General features: G+C 34.2%; 1 protein-coding gene across 1 annotated transcript in view; it reads right to left on the bottom strand.

Moving 5' to 3' along the window:
- Positions 1–4,388: 4,388 nt before the first annotated feature.
- LOC145239966 (FIGNL1-interacting regulator of recombination and mitosis-like) overlaps positions 4,389–20,229 on the bottom strand; it is a 119,776-nt gene continuing 103,935 nt past the window's right edge. The window contains exons 19-25 of the mRNA XM_080103553.1: positions 17,889–18,071; positions 15,111–15,341; positions 11,450–11,563; positions 8,248–8,457; positions 6,798–6,917; positions 5,639–5,689; positions 4,389–4,881 (exon numbers count right to left, since the gene is read on the bottom strand). Coding sequence (XP_079959679.1) covers positions 4,687–4,881; positions 5,639–5,689; positions 6,798–6,917; positions 8,248–8,457; positions 11,450–11,563; positions 15,111–15,341; positions 17,889–18,071 — 1,104 coding nt within the window. The 3' untranslated portion in view covers positions 4,389–4,686. The remainder of the gene's footprint in view (positions 4,882–5,638; positions 5,690–6,797; positions 6,918–8,247; positions 8,458–11,449; positions 11,564–15,110; positions 15,342–17,888; positions 18,072–20,229) is intronic.

Here is a 20,229-nt window from a genome sequence, read left to right as displayed (position 1 = left end):
GTAATCTCGTCAGCATCAGATAAAGCCAAACTCTTTGCAGCTACTTCTACACTATATGACCAAGACCGCCTACCCTCAGTATTTCCTCCTGTATCAGAAAACACTCTATGCGACATACAAATATCTGTGCATGATGTTGCCAAGCTAATCAAAAACCTTGATTCCAGTAAAGCAACTGGCCTTGATGGCATTTCAATTATAGTGCTAAAAAACTAGTCCCCATACTTACAAAGCTGTTTAAGCGTTGTTTTAAGAAGAATTGCTTCCCAACACTCTGGAAAATCTCATCAGTACGCCCTGTATTTAAGAATTTAGGTCATCTTCCTCTCAGTACAGACCTATAAGTCTCCTGTGCGTCATGAGTAAGTTGCTGGAATCTGTGTTAAATAGAGAAGTAGTCAACCACCTCAGCAAAAATAAACTTCTTAGTGACATGCAATATGGTTTTCGTTCTGCTAGATCTACAACAGATGTGCGTACAGTTATATCTCATAGGATTAGCGAATCTCTTGACAAAGGCTTCCTCTCTAGGGAAGTTGCTCTTGACATATCAAAGGCCTTTAATAGAGTATGACAAAGTTCTACTTCACAAGATCTCTAGCTACGGTATAGCTGGAAATGTCTTATCAAATATTAAATCATTTCTCTCTGATAGGTTCATAAGAGTAGTGGTTGATGGGCAGAAATCAGAAGCTCACAGTATTAATACTGGAGTCCCTCAAGGGTCCATCCTGGGCCCAACTCTCTTCCTAATCTGCATCAATGATCTTCCAAATCATATCCTTCGATCATTCGTAGACATTTATGCTGATGACACTATCGTCTATGGCAGCACATCAAAGGCCGTAAATGACCAAATTCTCTCTGATTCTCTCTCTTCCGATCTTGAGCATGTGGTACAATTGGGAAAGAGGTGGATGGTTACTTTTAATGCATCTAAAACCAAGCTTCTATCTTTACATCATCAATGCTCTGATCCCCATGTGGCATCAATTGAAATGAATGGCTTTCATCTTGGGAAGCTCCAGGTTTTGATAAGCTCCTGGGCTTGATCCTTTCTCCTGATCAAATCCAACGTAAACAAATTCCTGATGAACCGCAGCCTTAAGTAGACACTTTATGAAATCTCAACACTAACGTACAACGTACTGTACATGCAACAACCCTTATCCCTGAGTGGCTTCCGGGCCTTGATAAGTGGTGACCTTCTTGTAAAAAAAAAAAAAAAAAGAGCTACCAGACTCATAAAAAAGTACCTTGCAAATATACTAGGTGAACCAAGCGCAAGACAGATATAAACCATTGCACTTAAAGGGACGGTTAGCTAGTGGAAGAGGGGTAGGGCAGAGAGCTGAAAACATATCTGGCCAGTTTGCAAGATATTTCCTTTGTTTAAAAAAGTAAGTACGTCATTTGAAGAAAAAAAAATCCTCCAAGGACTGGCTTTGTGAGAGAAACAACGTCTACAGACCAGTTGGATTTGATCTTCAATGAACGTTTACTCTGGGTGGCTGAACAAATGACCACCAACAAAAAGCCAAAACTAGCCAATGGTGAAGAGATTTCAGGAAAGTAGAGAGACAAGTGATTATAGCAAGCCTCCTCTCTCCCTCACACACATACCCACACATTGAAGAGAAGGAGGAAGAGTGGGAGTTGAACGTTTGAGTTAGTTTCAGTGAGAGCGACCAAGTTCGACCACTGCACCTCTCCAACTAAGTTGGGTTTCTTTAAATCTCTCAGCCAAGAGGCTGTAATGGGATTTGGTGTATTTGTTTGGCCGAGCAAAGCTTCAATGCTGCAAGTCTGCCATTCACAGAGGTAGACGGGTACCATTTCTAAACTAAAAAAAAAACAAGTGAAGCACGCATGGTCCCCCGTGAATACACAGTGAACGAGGCATAAAAAGAAAATGACTAAGTTCAGCATTGCCCCCCCCCCTTCATTTAGCTCCAAAAGTCCCCATGGGATGCCAAATTCTGATGAAAATGGTACAGTTTTAGGCCTTAACATATGTAAATTTGAGTTCAGCACCATGCAAAAAAAAAATGACTAAGTGCCCCCCCATTTAGTCCCAAAAGTTCCCAAGGCCTTAACATGTTTAAATTTGAGTTCAGCACCATGCAAAAAAAAAAAAAAAATGACTAAGTGCCCCACCCCATTTAGTCCCAAAAGTTTCCAAAGCCTTAACATGTTTAAATTTGAGTTCAGCACCATGCAAAACTGCTTAATAGACATATTCAGAAAATTTTGAACAAATATGGTAAAATAGTCCCCAAAATGGAATGTTTTTGTTAGCCCTAAAAAATCCTCTGGGGCACACCCAAGAGTTATCACAAAGTATAGACAAACAAAATTATATAGAAATAAGTTAGCTACAACTTTTCAGAACATTTAATAAAAATCCAAGGCATCAAATTTTTTTTAATAAGCACAAAAGTGTCAATTTTAGCCATTTTAACCCGAAAGGCATCCCTAGGAGAGCAACCAGAGTTTTCCGAGAAAATCTGTTGTTACTTTTTTACTCATGTCATATTTAATGTTTGTGCAAAATTTCAAAAACTTCCAAGGCGTATTTATATAGAAAAAGTGCGGACAGACGAATGGACGAAATGACAAGAGTGAATTTACAGGTCCACCCTCCTTTTGTCGGGAGACCAAAAAATATATATATATAAATCTATTATTTGTTTATAAACACTGACTGGATTGACGACAGCCTTAGCTCGGAATAATGCGTGAGACGATCATGCCAGGTGAGTGCACACGTGCATCTTCACAGAAGTTCTTAGCTCTGGTTCTTTCCTGTAAAACATTCACAAGAACTCATTTTTTATCACAACAGCAATAAACTTTCCTTTCTTCATCTGTATCTACAACCAAAAGAGATTTCCATGAACTGTTTATTCCCAAGACCTTCCTCTTTGTGAGACATATTAACACAGGACTTCTTCCCTCCAAACTATAACGTAGTTGTCTTCAAATCCAATATCAACAAATATGCCTTAAGTAATCAAATTTTGTCTGTTCATCATTTTCAGTTCTTGTTCATCATTCAATTGAAAATCTCATGAAACTTTATTCATAATTTTTGACCCTATTAAACAATGACATTAACATTAAAAAATAAAAACAATTTTCAGAAAGATTTCCTTTTTTTTTGTTTGTTTTTTTTTAATCTCAAAAGAATTTGTTGTAAAACAGATTAGTTAAAATTTTCCAATTAGAAAAGTTTAGCCAAACAAAATCTATGAAATTTATGGAATTGTCAAAAAAATTGTCCACAAATTTTTTGTCCAAAAATCAAAATAATTATTTACAAATTTTCAATTTTTTTTTGTTTTTAATGTCAGATTTTTATACCTACAGACGGATGGAGTAAATAATATCTATTTTTCCCATTTTTCCTGAACATTAGCAAAGTTTGATAACACCAAATCAGCAGTAACAATGGAGTTACAGACATCTCTCATATATAAAGCAGTTGTTTGTATGTCTGTATGTCTAGCTAAAACACTATGAAACAAAGTTGCTATATTCTTGATAAGATATCACAAATTTAGAACAATTTATTCATCCTCTGAAGGTCAACTGGGGGCATGTTTTTTCAGAAGAAGGGGAAGGAGGAGTCAGTTTCCATTATGTACTAAATTGAAAAGAAAATGCTGACTCATTGTTGGAGAAACTGATTATAAAAATAAGAATTGTCTGTGTGCATGTCCAGCTAGAAAAGAATGGGCTTGATGGAGGTGAAAGAGAGCATTGGAAAGATGGAGAGGAAAAGCAGGAAAGAGGGGAAGATAGAGAGACGGATAGCGAGACGTAGAGAGATAGATGTTTTAATAGAAATAGGTTACATTTTTGCCCAAAGCAACGCCAGGTAGTTCAACTAGTTAGATATAAAATCTAGATTCAAATAAGTGATGTGAAGACAATTGTCTGTTAATGTGTAAGAAAGTAAACAAAGAAAAACATTGGATATTGCGAAGAAACCAGGAGTAGAAGAAATGAAGAGGCAAAAATTGCTGAAAAGAAACACGTGTAAGAAAGTTGAGATAAGAAATGAAGGTTATGTGTACATCGGCGATTTTGACAACTGGTTTGTATCATAAAACTGGTCCAGTGTTTAGGAAATATGGAAAAAAATATATCAATAAATTTGCTCGTCTGTAAATATAAAAGTGTGGAATTTTGTCCAAAATTTCTCTTATATTAAAAATCAAAAGTAGAGAAAAATACCTGTGATGAAAGGAAAATATCATATTCCAAAAAGTACGTAAATTGATCGAGTAGTTTTATTTTTAAAAAGAAAATCATTTTAACGTGATTAATGGAAATTTGTAGATTATAACATAAATCTCGCAAGTTGAATTATTGTGTTATCTCCCTTTTTGTTTTTTTGTTTTTTTTAAATTGTTTCCAACATGGCGGACGAGACAGCTGCTCTTCTGTTACTCATAAAATTTAATTTCCTTATTTACAAATAAAACAACTTGACCAATTTACATAATTTTTGGAATATGATATTTTTGTTTCATCGCGGTCACGCACATCATACACATTTTTCTTTGTTTTTTTTTTATTTATATCAGGTAAATTGTGGACAAAAATTAAAGTTTGAATTTCATAAATAAATGCTTGCAGTGAATTTATGTGAAGGATATCACACTGCGAAGGTGGGGAACGTTAGGTTGAAAGCAAAGCATTCAACTGTTTGATAACCTTTTGAATGTCTGCTGCGGCCCATTCAGGTAATGGCCGATTCTGTTTGTGCATTTCCTCTAATTGGTGGGTTCCATTTTGTAATAAGTTCACAATATTCCTATATTCTGCATCCCATACGCTTGGGGTCGATCCAAGTTTAGATTTTTTCTTCACTGGCTGCAAAATGAAGAAAGAGCAATCAATTAAAATGCAGAAATATTAAAACTCTGGGTGTTTTGATTTTATAATCATACTATCAAGAAAAAAGGTATCTTATGTTTTTAACAGCATATTGAAAAAAATACTACATGTCAATTTAAAGACTTGAAGACATGTGTTGGAAAGTTATGGGAGTTATCAAGACCAAAGTGATAATCAGTGGTTGCAATGTTGGAAAGTTCTCAAAAGAGAAAAGTTCCTCTGTTTAGTTTATGAAAAGGGAATTTGTTGACGATCTGAGCCTGGCAGGTGATACAAGCAAAATGGCAACAGACAGGCGAAGTTAGAAATCATTCACATGTCTAACTTCAGCATAAGGCAAGTTGAAAAATAAAAATTCACTAAATGCCTAACTTCAGTATAAGACAAGTTGAAAAATAAAAAATTCACTAAATGCCTAACTTCAATATAAGACAAGTTGAAAAATAAAAATTCACTAAATGCCTAACTTCAATATAAGACAAGTTGAAAAATAAAAATTCACTAAATGCCTAACTTCAATATAAGACAAGTTGAAAAATAAAAATTCACTAAATGCCTAACTTCAATATAAGACAAGTTGAAAAATAAAAATTCACTAAATGCCTAACTTCAATATAAGACAAGTTGAAAAATAAAAATTCATAAAATGCCTAATCTCAACATGACACAAGTTGAAAACTAAAAATAAATGACCATCTTTTAGAAGCATCTGATTAACCAAATCTAAGCATACCTCTTGTACACCCAAGTCTTCGGAACATGCTGCTGGGTTTGTTACAGATTTCTGAAACAGAATACAACAATGTTTTGATTTAAAAAATAAATTATAACATTTCAAACTCATTTTGTTTTACATTAAAATTGTCGATCTGATTATCGACACAATCTTAATATTTATCACATAATAATATCTTATTAATTTGTATTTCACCAACATATTAAGAAAACTAGGCATTTTAGTATAAACAGTTGGTTCTTGTACAAAATTTCTCCTATGTTAAAAAAATAATAGAGAAAACTCTGTATGATATATGTACCTGCAACAAAATGAAAATGTCATATTCCAAAAATGACATAAATTGATCAAGTAGTTTTTTAATTTTTAAATAAGAAAATAAAATTTTAGAGTGACCGAAAAGCAGGCATCTTGTCCGCTATTTGCAGAAGAATAAAAAAACAAAAGAAAATAACTCAATAATTGAAACTTGCGAGATTTATGTTGTAATGCCTACGAATTCCCATTAATTGCTTTAAAATGATTTTCTTACTTAAAAATTAAACTATTTGATCAATTTACATAATTTTGGAAAGTTGATATTTTCATTTCGTCATCAGTGCATACATTATACAGATCATCCTTTATTTTTGTTTTTAATATAGAAGGAATTCTGGAAAAGAGCGTAGACATTACTAGTACAGGGTACCCTTAGATTAACTTAAGCATAAAAATGTAGGGAGACAACCCATATTTTATATTGGAGAATATAATAGAAGTTGTCTATCTTATTATCATCTGGTTTTAGTATTTAAGCTGCTGTGAGCGTTACATAAATCCGAGGTGATAACTCTTGTCTGCTCTTCATGTGGTTCGACTTATACCAGTCATGTTGCAAGTAGTCGTTTCATACACAGTGAAGTCAGGTTTTCCATGCCCTCTCGAGCCTGGGCTATCCATGCACGTTATTAAGTTGGCACAGAAGGTCGTACAGTGTACATGGCTAAATAACCTGAGGCGCCAATCAAAAGTCACCGATTCTCACATTTATGAAAATCTATTATTTGAAATTTGGAAATTACTGCAATAAATTGCAACCTTTTATAAAAAAGTGGAGTTTAATCAACATGTTTTAATGTTATTTTAAACTCTACATTCTATTCAAAATCATATTTACCTGATCAGATTTGGAAATAACTTTAGCACTTTCTGAAATTTGCATCAGTTTATTAATATTGGATGCTTGCATTTGAAGGTAAGCTTTTTTATTATAACTTCTTCCATCGCTATAGGCTGTCTGCAAGTGAAAAAAAATAAAAGCAACCATTGTAAAAGAAGATAATTGCTATAATAACTTTGGGACTATCATTTTTGTTATAACAAACAGCCGATAATAACGACTACGAAATCATTTGCTCCCTTTCAACAACCGCCAAAACAATGCTGCGTGTCGTGGTTCTCTTCTCTTTCATCTTCCATTTTTGTTTTGGTTATGTTGTTGTCGTCTTTCACATTGGCGACTACTGAAGGTGAGCACTGATCCATATGTATAAACAAATAGAACTCACTAGAGAAAACGCAACTTTGATACATTCTACTCTGGGTGTGTGTGTGGGGGGGACACTATCACGGAAAATGATCCTCAAACCGCTAACGTCCAAATCTTAGTTGCCAGTCATGACCATTTTGGCATCAAACGACAGCTTATCTTGGCCTTCTAAAGTTCTCCCGATCTGAACCAATCAGCAACCTGCTGTCAATTGTTTCCACTTTGACTTTGTAATTCCCTTCCGGGTTCCTGCCTCCCCAACTGTACTGGCATGCAGAAGTTCAAGTGTAACGTGAACCGAAATCTTGCTGCCCAACTCCCCACATAGTACCCCTGTAGCTTATGTCCCTGATAGTAGCCCCCTACATTATGTAACAATGTTTGGGGTGAAAATGTAATAAAAAAATTTTTTTAAATAAAGAAAACTACGACTTACTGCTACAACATGAAAGTTGGTCAGGGCATTTGATGTGATCCAGTCGATGGCATAATTAAAGAGCACAGGCAAGAGAGTGCATCTTTGTCAGACGCAAAAGTGAATGCGAAAGAAGTTTGTTCACATTACATTGAAGTTTCTGCATGTTAGTACAGTCAGGGAAGCAGGAAGAGAATTCCAAAGTCTAGTAGTTCGAGGGAAGAAACTATCAGGGTAGAAGACTTTCCAGCAACAGTGGACCTCTACAGTGAAGATGTGAAATTTGCTGCTTGTCAGGTTAGGGTTATTTACGTGGGGGGAGGGGGAATTTGTTGGAGCACATTTCATGAAAGTTAAACAGGCACAGGGGTACAACATTGATGAGATTGGTTGACAGTTCGGGACCTATTAGAGTGAAGACTCTTTTTTTAACGCTGTCTAATAGTGACTAGTGGTTGATGCACTGGTCCATTCCAGAGTTCAAGAAGATGCCCCTGAAGAAAGTCGAAGGTTACAGCAGACGAAATGTGAAGATAACATCCAAGACGAAAAATGTAGTTCAAACAATCCAAATTATAAAAGCTATCAATCCTCATCTAAAAAATTCCTGAAAAAGAGAAATTGTCGTTTTCAACACAAAAATTAAAGTTGGTTTCTTCTTACCCTGTTCAGAAATGAAACTGCAGCATCCTGAAGGATTCTTTCTTGATTTTCATCGGCCACTTGTAAGCACCGAGGTACCAAAGTCTCAGATGATGTCTCTTGGGCAAACAATGCAAAAGATTCCATTGCTCGGTGGTGGATGAGACAGTTGGAATTGATTAGAAGACAGTGAAACGAACGAGGCACGTTGTTTTCCATAGACTGAATAATCTGAAATGGACATTCACATATTTGGAAGAAATCAAATCATTTATCCAACATTTTTAACGAACAGAAATAAAAGTTTAAAGGTTTAATGCTAAAATGAATCTGTGTGGGACCATGTGCTCTCCCGATTGACAACAATCGCCGACCCCAATGGATTTCTTCTCTTTTGTTTTCTCTTCTATTCATGTTGACGGCTCTCACATTGCCAACTGTTGAGGAGGCAAGCACGGGTTCACAAGTCTAAAAATAAACAATGCTACAGAAACAAAAGACTCCAAGAAAAGACAACCTCCGACACATTTTGCATATAGTTGAATTCTGGCTACGTGTGTGACATCATTGTGGAAAACAACCCTCTAAGCGTTGAAATCCATATCTTTTGTCGAGGCCATGTTCATCAGCTCATCTCTATCTACTCTGAGCCACAACCCGTGTGGCAACAGTCCCTAACTGTTGCAAACTCAAGACACACTTTTAACTATCCCTAACTGCCGTAAACTGTCATAAAATTCATTGCCATTCCAAAAATTGTCGGTAAACTAATTTTAAATATATCGACTGGTATATCCGATCTTTCGTCTCTGTCATGTTCTACATTTTGATTAACAACCATATTTCAGCTGCCTTTGTCCTCCTTGGTGAACAACTTCCTCTACCTTGTCATTCTATTAATTTTACTTCTATACCTTTGTTCTGCTGATAAACTTATTGTTATAGTTTTTCTCCTTTTTTTTCTTTTACTTCTTAACACTTAGGTGGGAGGACATTAATAGTATCGCATTCTAAGAAATGTTTTTTTTTCTGTGAAATGTAATTCAATCTTTGTATAATTTCTAAACTTAGCTGTGTTGTTATTTAATCCTGCTGAAACAATGGCTGGTTGGTTGCTTTTGTTTTACGGCATATCAACCCTTTTCAGGTTATTTAATGGCGAATCCAAAGATTTTGAAGAAAATTTTTTTAATAGAATATATTTGTTGTTTTCAAGTCGGTTTCTATTCAATCCATAGTCAGGACCCTAACAGGTACTACCACTCCGGGTCAGAGTGGACCTGGGAGCAATGGCAATTAAAGGGTTGCTCCACACTCCCCAAAGCCCGCAAGCTGGGGCCTCACCATTGGATATAGTTTAAGGTCATATCCAGGACCAGCTGAAACAATGGCAGATAAGAATAAACTTCAGGCAAAAATAATATCTCTATCATCTTCATGTGTAATGTTAGGAGTTCACATTAATCATCATCATTATCATACTTACTAGATTTATTTTGTGATGCCTACGAATTCCAATTAATTGCTTAAAAAAGATTTTCTTTATGAAAATAAAGCTACTTGATCTATGTATGTGATGTTTGGAATATGATATTTTTGTTTTGTCTTCAGAACATTGTACATCATGCAGATTTTTCTGTATTTTTGTTTTTTAATATGGAAGAATTCTCGACAAAAACAAAAAAATTTGGTTTTAATACTGGTCCAGCTTTTGAACCAGATAAAAACAAACTGTTTTTAACATAACCCTAAACTAATGCTAACCTACTTTTTATTGCCTTTGGTAACAGTTATATGTTAACTATTTGCATTTTTTTCACTTCTTTTTTTTTGTTTGTTGGAAATTCTTGACAATCACCAATTTACAATTTAATCAATTTACAAATTAATTTGCTTTTCTTGGCTTTGTATCAGATAAGTGTTTTAGTATCTTTTGGTTGTTTATTTCTTTTTTTTTATATTTAATTTTCACTAACAAGGCACAATGCAACTTTGAAGTAGGAGGTTACTATCGGAGACATAAGTTGCAGGGATACTATGAAGGGAGTTGAGCAGCAAGATGTCTATTCACATTACACTTGAACTTCTGCATGTCAGTACAGTTGACATAGCAGAATCCCGGAAGAGAGTTCCAAAGTCTAGCAGTTCTCTATTGGAGTAGAAGGCTTTCTTACATCTAGGGATCTCTACTGTGTAGGGGTGGGATTAAGCTGCTTGGCAGGTTTGTCGAGGGTATTTACGTGGATGGGATACAAGTGCTTGTAGTTCATCAGAACATTCACCATTAAAATACTTGTAGAACAAGCAGAGGGATGCAACATTTCTTCGATGGGACAGACGTTGAAGCTTAGATGACAGTTCAGGACCTATCATGTTGGCAACTCTCTTTTGAACCTTTTTTTTTTTTTTTTTTTTACATAGGCAATACCACATTATCAAGGCCAAGAGGCCACTCAAGGATAAGGGTTAAAGAGTGTACAGTAGAAATTGGACAATATAGTAATCATTAGTAATGAAAATTTGGTAAATTTTAATAACTTATATGGAACGGCTCATCAAGAACTTGTTTACGTTAGACTTGAAGACAACCATATTGTAGTCAGCCGGAAAGCAGGAAACCGGAAGACAATTCCACAGGCATGCAGTTCTAAGAAAGAAGCTTTGTTCATGGAATCTACGTTTAGGTTTAGGCACAGATAAAGAGTGGGGGGAATTATTGATAGTGTTTACAGCTAGACGAGTGTTTCTTATGAAAGTTTGGCGAGGGGGGAACCATAGACTGAAGCTCAGTCGAACACTTTCCATGAAAATAACGATACATCAGAGACAAACTCGCAGCATCTCTTCTGTGAGATAGAGATTGCAAGGAAGAGAAAAGGACATCTCCTACGAGGCTACGAAGTCTATTTTGAACTCTATCAAGGCAGGCCAAGTCCTTTCTAGCAGCTCCTTGTCTAGGAGTGAGAGACAAGTAGCAGATGCACCAGCCCAAATGTGACAACAATACTCCATACATGGGTGAATTGTAGCCTTACATGATACTTTCAGGCATAAGTAGCTTTCTAGCACGGTAGAGAGAGCCCACCTTCTTCGCAGCGGCCTTGGCAATGCTCTCACTGATCTTGTTTATGTAAACAATCAAAAAAAAACACAAACAAATGAAAAGTATATGTAAATGTGTTCATTTCAAATTATTCAACTAAGTAGATGTCGATTAACTTACCTGGCAAATTTGGGAAGCTTCTATTCTTCGGGTCTCTTTTAAGAAATCAGCTACGGCTAACTGCAAGACTTCAGAGTTTTGAAACTGCAGCAGATCCGGTAACAATGGCAAAATCTATCAGTAAAAAGTAATGATAAAAAAAACCTCAAGTCATATTTAGCAATTGTTATATTTAATTGTATATAACATTAAACTATGCTTTATGACAAAATCAACATTGGTATTATTTGGATTCTAATTTGCAACTGTATCCATTACGCCACAGCTCTTTGCGATCTGCCAGAACCTGTGGTGTAAGAGATAAAGTACTAGGTAAAAATTAATTGTAAGTTACACATTTTCCGGAGGTTGAAGGTTCAATCATCAGGGTGGGTAAAATTAAAAATACCATCATGAATTACTTAGGATATCTATTCAGAATGAGAGTGTGCTACCCATATGAATTAAATGAAGGGTTCTGTTCAACATTTGGAGCAGAAAGTTTCTGAAGTTCGATAAGATGCATCTGAAGAAGGTCGGAGGTTACTTTGACCGAAATGTTGTGAAAATGACACTCAAGATGAGAACGGTAATCCAAAGTATCAAAATAATAATAAAAAAAAAAATCAACCTTTTATCTAAAAAAATTCTGAAACATAAAATCAACATTTTTCTATATTCTCACCCACTAACCTCTGACAAGTATATAGTATTTTTTATTTATAGACGTTTCTCTGCTGTTAAATTTTATTTTATAATCACAGAATATTAATTAACATCAGAATTTTTTTTATTTTGTATTTGGACTTTTGGCTAGGTACAAAGTGTAGTATCTGTTCTGATGCTACACTTCACCATTTCTGTTCTCAATCAGTAGAGGAGAAATCCTTCATGACTGAGACAATTTTTATTTTTGTTCCTATTCAGAGTGCCCCATTTTAGGGAGGTGGATTTTTCCTACATTAAAAACCAATCTTGTGTCTAACTCTGCCCTCGTGGGGAGGCAAGTGAATGGGAACATTGAATTATGCTGGAACAAAATAGCTGTGCATCACTTGTAAAAAAAAAAAGCAGGCAACTAGGCCTATTTTTTTCTATTGGAGTCACTAATTATCAAATGCCAAAGGTCACTCAAAGACAAGAGTTAATGACGAGGTATAATGGTCAGCCTAAATTTGAGGAACGTTATGGGGGGGGCTAATATTCATGGTATAAACTCTATCTGATTACTTTTAAGGTAGTTCATGACAGTCATTTGTTAATATTGTATTTAAAGATGATCAAATTGTAATCAGCAAGGAAGCAGTCCTACAGTAATGGAAAGCTCTTACAAAAAAAACTTTGTTGATAGAAATTCTATATGATGCTCGGCACATAAAAGAGAAAGAACGATCATTTTTTATTGTGATGGTAAGAGGATTTCTTGCTTTGAATGTTTTACATGGAGAACCAAAGAGTGGAGCTCAGTCGAGAGCATTCCATGAAAATAATGATAGGATAGAGATTTTCCTTTCAATTGGGTGGACATACATACATACATACACACTAACAGACATACATACATACATACACACTAACAGACATGCATACATACTAACAGACATACATACATACATACACACTAACAGACATACATACATACATACATACATACTAACATACATACATACATACTAACAGACATACATACATACACACTAACACACATACATACATACATACATACACACTAACAGACATACACAGTACACACATACATACATACACACTAACAGACATACATACATACATACATACACACACACATACACACATACATACATACATACACACTAACAGACAGGTGAGATTTAGATTATAGATTTACTCACATTTTAAAAACAAAATATAGTCTTTTCCGAGTTTTTGACTGTTCTCATCTTGAGTGTGATTTTCACATTTCGGTCGATGTAACCTCCGACCTTCTTCAGGTGTATCTTGTCAAACTCGGAATGTTTCTGTCGAACTTGGGAATTTGGACGGAATTTCGAGCGGAACCCTTTATTTATTTCCCGGGGGTAACGTGCTCTTGTTCCGTTAGCCATGATTGGATAGAGATCCTAAGTAATTTGCAATTATATTTTTCGCCATGCAGTGGTTACAGTACTTGGAAAAATCATTTGTAAAAAGTAATATTTTCTTGAAGGTTCAATCCTCAGTGTGGGCGACCGAAAAATAAAATTGAGTATTACTTAGAACCTCTATCCAGTCATGGCTGACATAGCAAGAGCCCGCTACCCTGTGAAGTAAATAAAGGGTTCCGCTCGAAATGCCGTCGAAATTCCTGAGTTTAACAAGATACACCTGAAGAAGGCCGGAGGTTACATCAACTGAAATCTATATATGCAAGAGTTTTATCAATATTACTGGTAATTAATTAAAATGGTTCAATTAAAAATAAAGAAATGGATAACTTAGATAAAAAAAACTCTTACCAACAAGCAAAAGAGAAAAGGGAAGGAAGTAGGCGGCTCGTTGTCTTCCTCCCTTTCTCTCTCACTCCTCCCTTTCTCTCCAATTAAAACTATTTTTTTTTTGCGAGCAAATTGATTTGTTTAAACTTTTGATTTCACAAGTGACTTATTTAAAACGAATAAAATCGTATTAAAATTAACATGTTCATCTATTTATATAAATGTACACGTTTTAGTCAGGTGTCTGCAAGAAACTTATAAATGAAATGTTTAGCGTTTAAAATTGATAAAAATGGATACAAATCTATTAAGAATAACTGGACATTAAATTTATGGTTATTAAATCTGAATCTAAAAGCTATTTTCATCTGCTGGAAATTTTGTCCAAACAAATGTAATATATAACATTAGGTGTGATGATATTTGAGAGGATGGAAATCAATCACTAAATATTGACAGGTGTGTGTGTGCATGTGTGTGCGTGTGGCACAATGAGCTTCAAATATAGATGATATTGGATGGCCTTGTGTCAATTCTGATAAATTGAAACTACAATCTTTTTTTTTAATATTAAATATCACCCAGGTTTTCGTCTCAAAACCATTAAAAGTGTGTGTTCTATTTTAGCAATTATACATTTTCACATGAGAAGAGTTTGGGTGTAAAAGAAAAAAAAACGGAATAAAAACAAAAAAAAACAAAAAAAAATACAAAAAACAGATTAAAAACAAAAAAAAACAATAAAAACAAAAAAAACAAAATACAAAAAACAGATTAAAAACAAAAAAAAACAGATTAAAAACAAAAAAAACAGAATAAAAACAAAAAAAAACAAAACAAAATAAAAACAAAAAAAAACAGAAAAAAAAACAAAACAGAATAAAAACAAAAAAAAACAAAAACAAAATAAAAACAAAAAAACAGATTAAAAACAAAAAAAACAGAAAACAAAAAAAAAAAAACAGAATAAAAACAAAAAACAAAAAAAAACAGAATAGAAACAAAAAAAATAAAAACAAAAAAAACAGAATAAAACAAAAAAAACAGAATAAAAAAAAAATAAAAATAAAAAAAACAGAATAAAAACAAAAAAACAAAAAAAAAACAGAATAAAAACAAAAAAAAACAAAAAAAAACAGAATAAAAACAAAACAAACAGAATTTAGAAAACAAAAAAACATAAAAAGTATTTTTCATTAAAAATAAAGAAAATAGGAAACTGAACTTACTGAGGAAATTTGCATGACGTTCATCAATGGAATCAACTTGGCTGAAAGTCTAAGGAGGAAACTCAAGAACAAAGGGTAGAAAGGTTGGTCATGATGATCGATCCCAACTTTTGAGACAAGCGACCATAATATCCCAACTCTCTGAAGAACTAGATGATATAACGTGCAGCCATTCTTGGATGATTCGACCAACACTGAGCTCAAATTTAACAAACACTCAAGTGCACATACCTAAAACAATAAAACAAATCAGAAAAATTGCAACAAGAATTTTCACAAGTGGTCATCATGTCTTGACTATATTTGGCAATTAATACTTCAGGCTAAGATCACAGTGTAGTATCTGTAATGATGCTACACTTCACCTTTTCTGTCCTTGGTCAGTGGAGGAGTTCTTATCTAGAGTGCCCGTTTTTGGGGAGCTGGATTTTCCCCCACATTAAAATCCAACCTTGTGTCTAACTCTGCCCTCGTGTGCAGGCAAGTAAATAGGAACTATTACAATCTTATTATTAGGATCGACATAATTATCATATTCGCTTTAACGTGCTGTCATGTATTGGATATATATATATATATATATATATATATATATATATAGAGAGAGAGAGAGAGGGAATTTTCTAGTATCTATTCTAATAATGCTAAATAATAGAACTCTAGAATAATAAAATACATGAGCAAATACAATCATGTTTCTATTCTAGATCTCATCACGTCATTATCAGTAAACTAAGAAATCATAAAAATTAAAATCAAAATAATAAAAAATTATCCACAAAAAAGTATAAATTCAAAACTGATGAATAATGAGACTGACAAAAAGTGGAAATGTTTTTCTGTTGTATGGTATGTCAAGCCTTTTTGAATTCTCTAATGCCAAAATACGACACCTGTACTAAACAATGCAACAAACACGAGCTACTATTTTAGCCGAGAGGAAATTTTCAATTCATAAAATAAAAATGCTGTTGATTAACATGGTCTGAAAACATCATAAAAACTTTATGCCAGTATTGAATTATGGCTGCATATCGATCAAGGGAGATAACTCAGTTCTTTTCAGTTGTCATCTGTCATCCCTTTTTGTGTTTAGGTTTTCAGTTTTGTTTGGAGTTTCATTTAGTACGCTTGAGAATAAAGTCTCTTTGTTTCATGGATTATACCTTTATTTACTGGCATGGTGACAACGGTTTATTTACCCCATATTGCGACTGAGGAGAAGATTCATCGACTCCTCCCACGGAACAGATAGACCACACCCTATCTCGTTGACAGTCAATAGACAAAGACATGCTCGTCCCCTCACATGTAGAGCAAAACCATCCTATCTGAAAAACTATATTCCTAACCTTTCGTAATCGGGGTCTATGAGCCCTTATCTTGAGAAAAGAAAAAAAAAAGTGTCACGCCAGTACTGAATTATGACCGCATATCTGTCAAGGGACATAACTCAGCACGGCGGTGTTATTTTTAGTTGTCGTCTGCCTCTTTCATTTTTGGGTTTAGATTTTCAGTTTTATTTGAAGTTTCGTTCTGTACTTTGTACGTTCTGTCTCTTTGTGCCTTCAAATTGTTTGGTGTGATATACCTTTATTTACTAGCATTATAACTAATGTTTTTATTATTGTTGAGTCACCGTTTATCAAGGCTAAAAGCCACTCCAGGATAAGGAGTGATGAGATGGATGGATGAATAGACCGATTGTCAGTTTAATGATAAAGAATATTATGAGAGAGAAATTGAAAATTATTAATGGAATGAACAAAGTTAGGCTGCTTGTGGGGACAGTTTATAACAAGCACTTGTTAACATTAGATTTGAAGATAACCATGTTGCAATCTGCAGGGAAGGAGTCCCATGGTAATGTGTTCCATAGATAAGTAGTTCTCGGAAAGAAACTCTGTTCATGAAAATTCTTCCTGACCCTAGGCACATGGAGAAAGATAGGATTCTTTTCAGTTATGGTAGAAGATGAGTTCTTGCTGTAAATGTCTTACAAAGAGGAACCAGAGAACTTAGAATTACTTTTTATCACTAAATAAATATTGTTTAACAATAAAGACAAAAAAAGTAGATTTTATTTAGATTGTAACTTAATCCCAGCAATATATGTGTTCAGGTTGATTTGTTGAATAACTTTATTTTCTATTATTTCCATTAATGAGCCACCACTTACCAAGGCCAAAAGCCACTTGAGAATAACAGTTAATTAAGATTGTCAGTTGAATGACACAGAATGAGAGCGTTGTAAATAATAGAATGGAAAAAATTTGAATTCTTATGAGGACGGTTTATGGCAAATATTTGTTGACATTGGAATTGAGGATATCCATGTTGTAGTCTGAAGAGAATCAGTCTCATTGTAATGTGTTTCACCGATGGGAAATTCTTGTAATGTTCTCTGCATTGTATGTGAGTCTCTTACAAGGAAGAATCAGATCGGAGTTCAGTCGAACATCTTCCTTGGAAACAATAGAGTAAAGAAAGACTAACAGCATGAGAGAGGCTGAAGAGAAGAGACCATCCCCACTAGATTGCAGAGTGTGCTTTTACTTTGTAAAAAAAAGAGTGCTCTGAGCGACACCTCACCAAATGTAGCAGCAAAGTTTGCATATGCCTATAAAGTATCCATCAGAAATCAAGTTCATAGTTTGAAGCAATCTGCTGGAGAGGGGAGGGGGGGTTATTTGTGATTTATCAAAAAAAAAAATAAAATAAAATAAATAAATAACAGAATAAAGAAATGAATAAAATAATAGAATAAAATTTTCTTACAACAGATTTCAAACTTGTGGCATCCGGAAGATTTGCCGAGCAAAACGTATGGATGATTTTAGCACAACTTTGGACTAATTCTTTCTTCAATCGTTTGGAGATTTTCTCTTCGAGGTTGGAGAAATTCACACCTGCATAAAGATTTAAGTGACTTCCGGGCGGAAACATCTGTAAAATCGCCTCCTGGATAAAACACAGAATAGACAATGTATTATTATGATAATAGGCATTTATCGTCTGACTATAGCCAAAACTATATCATTGGCCATTTCACAATTCACTACATTTTCAAATCATATTCTAATTGTTTGTGGTTTTATTTAAAATATCAAAGACTAAGAACTATCTAAGAATTATTATTATACTAAAGAGGAGTTCATCAGCATTTGTTTCCCTGAGGCTGCAAACCTCAGTGAATTGTGATTGTTTTAAGTACCTTATAGGCAGCAGTCTATATCCGATGGTGAGGCCCCAGCTTGCAGGCTTTGGGGAGTGTGAAGCCACCCTTTAATTGCCATTGCTCCCAGGTCCACTCTGTTAGGGTCCCAACTATGGGTTCAATAGAATCCGACTTAAAAAACAAAAATACTCCATTAAAAATCGTTCCTCAAAATAACTAGATTCGGCATTAAATAACCTGAAAAAGGTTGATATGCCGTAAAACAACCAACCAACCTATTTGCTAAAGTCAGTTAGACATGGAAAATCATAATCAAAAATTGATTAAAATAGAACTCACATAGCGGGGGAAATTGGAGAAAAGGAAGTATATATATACATATATAAAAATGAAAATTAAAGTATATTATAAATATTAAAGAATTAATATTTATAAAGTTATCTCAGCCAGATGTAAAAGCTCGATAAAACCAAATAGGAGATAGAGCTTATAATACGAGCAAACAGTTAATAAAATATGTTAAAAAACACTTTGAAAAAAAGTTAAAAACTTATTTAATCTGAAAAGGAAACACTAGATAAGTGGATAGTCCTTAATCCGTGGAGTTTCGAAGAAATACTTTCCTTCTCATCAGAGGGTAGGAATTAGGAAAATGCGGGATCAGATTTTGCATTCAAAAGTATTTGATGAAACAACAAGTAAGTCAAAGATCTTACTTGAATCCATTCATATGTAATCGCTTTTTTCTTCACCATATTCCCTCTGCTTCACTTTTTTTTGTTTTCAAGATCTTTGACTTACTTGTTGTTTCATCAAATACTTCTGCATGCAAAATCCGATCCCGCATTTTGCTAAATTCTACCCTCTGATGAGAAGGAAAGTATTTCTTCGAAACTCCGTGGATTAAGAACTATCCACTTATCTAGTGTTTCCTTTTCAGATTAAATATTTTTTTAACTCTTTTTCAAAGTGTTTTTTAACATGTTTTATTAACTGTTTGCTTGTATATATGTATATATATATATATATATATATATATATATGTATATATATAGTAATCCATAGATGCACTGTTTAGTTGCGTCACAGTTTTTCAGTGTTCAAGACATATACAAATTGAACTATATACAGGTGTTTTTCGCAAATATTCTCCATTAAGCTATTCTTATTCTTTTTTTACAAAGGAGTTACCACTTATCATTAGCTATTGGCTAACAGGTCCAACTCTACCAAAGTCTAGATAAAAAAAGAGTGAGCAAACCAAAAAAAAAAAAACAGAATTCATTTTATTTCCAGCAATGATGTCATCTTCTCATTGTCGGTGGGGCATTAATACACCGACTGCCCCCCTGCAGAGGGTAAAAGTCCCTTGATGGGGGTCCTGGATATGACCTTAAACTATATCCAGTGGTGAGGCCCCAGCTTGTGGGCTTTGGGGAGTGTGGAGCCCCCCTTTAATTACCATTGCTCCCAGGTCCACTCTGACCCGGAGTGGTAGTACCTGTTAGGGTTCCAACTATGGGTAAAATAGAAACCGACTTGAAAACAACAAATATATTCTATTAAAAAATTTTTCTTCAAAATCTTTGGATTCGCCATTAAATAACCCGAAAAGAGTTGATATGCCGTAAAACGAAAACAACCAACCAACCTTACACAATAGAAAGGTAGACAACTCAACTTCCCCTTACATTATTCAACAGTCTTAATTATTTTAAGAAACGCTTTTAAATCAATTAAATAAATTATCTCTACCAATGAGTGTTATTAGTAGTATTTGCAAACTATGTAATTCTGCATTTTAACAACAAAATATTGAAAGATGACAAAAAGAATACATTAATTCATTATATTTTTTGTTAAACTTGTTAAATTTTAATTAAAAAAAAAAAAATCACAGTAGAAACTTAGTTGCCAACTCAAATAATTCAATGTTTGAAT

The sequence above is a fragment of the Euprymna scolopes genome, chromosome 19 (assembly GCF_053919585.1).
Source record: "Euprymna scolopes isolate OS-2025 chromosome 19, ASM5391958v1, whole genome shotgun sequence".
In the NCBI taxonomy this organism is placed as follows: Eukaryota; Metazoa; Mollusca; class Cephalopoda; order Sepiida; family Sepiolidae; genus Euprymna; species Euprymna scolopes.
This window is presented reverse-complemented; position numbering and strand designations above follow the sequence as displayed.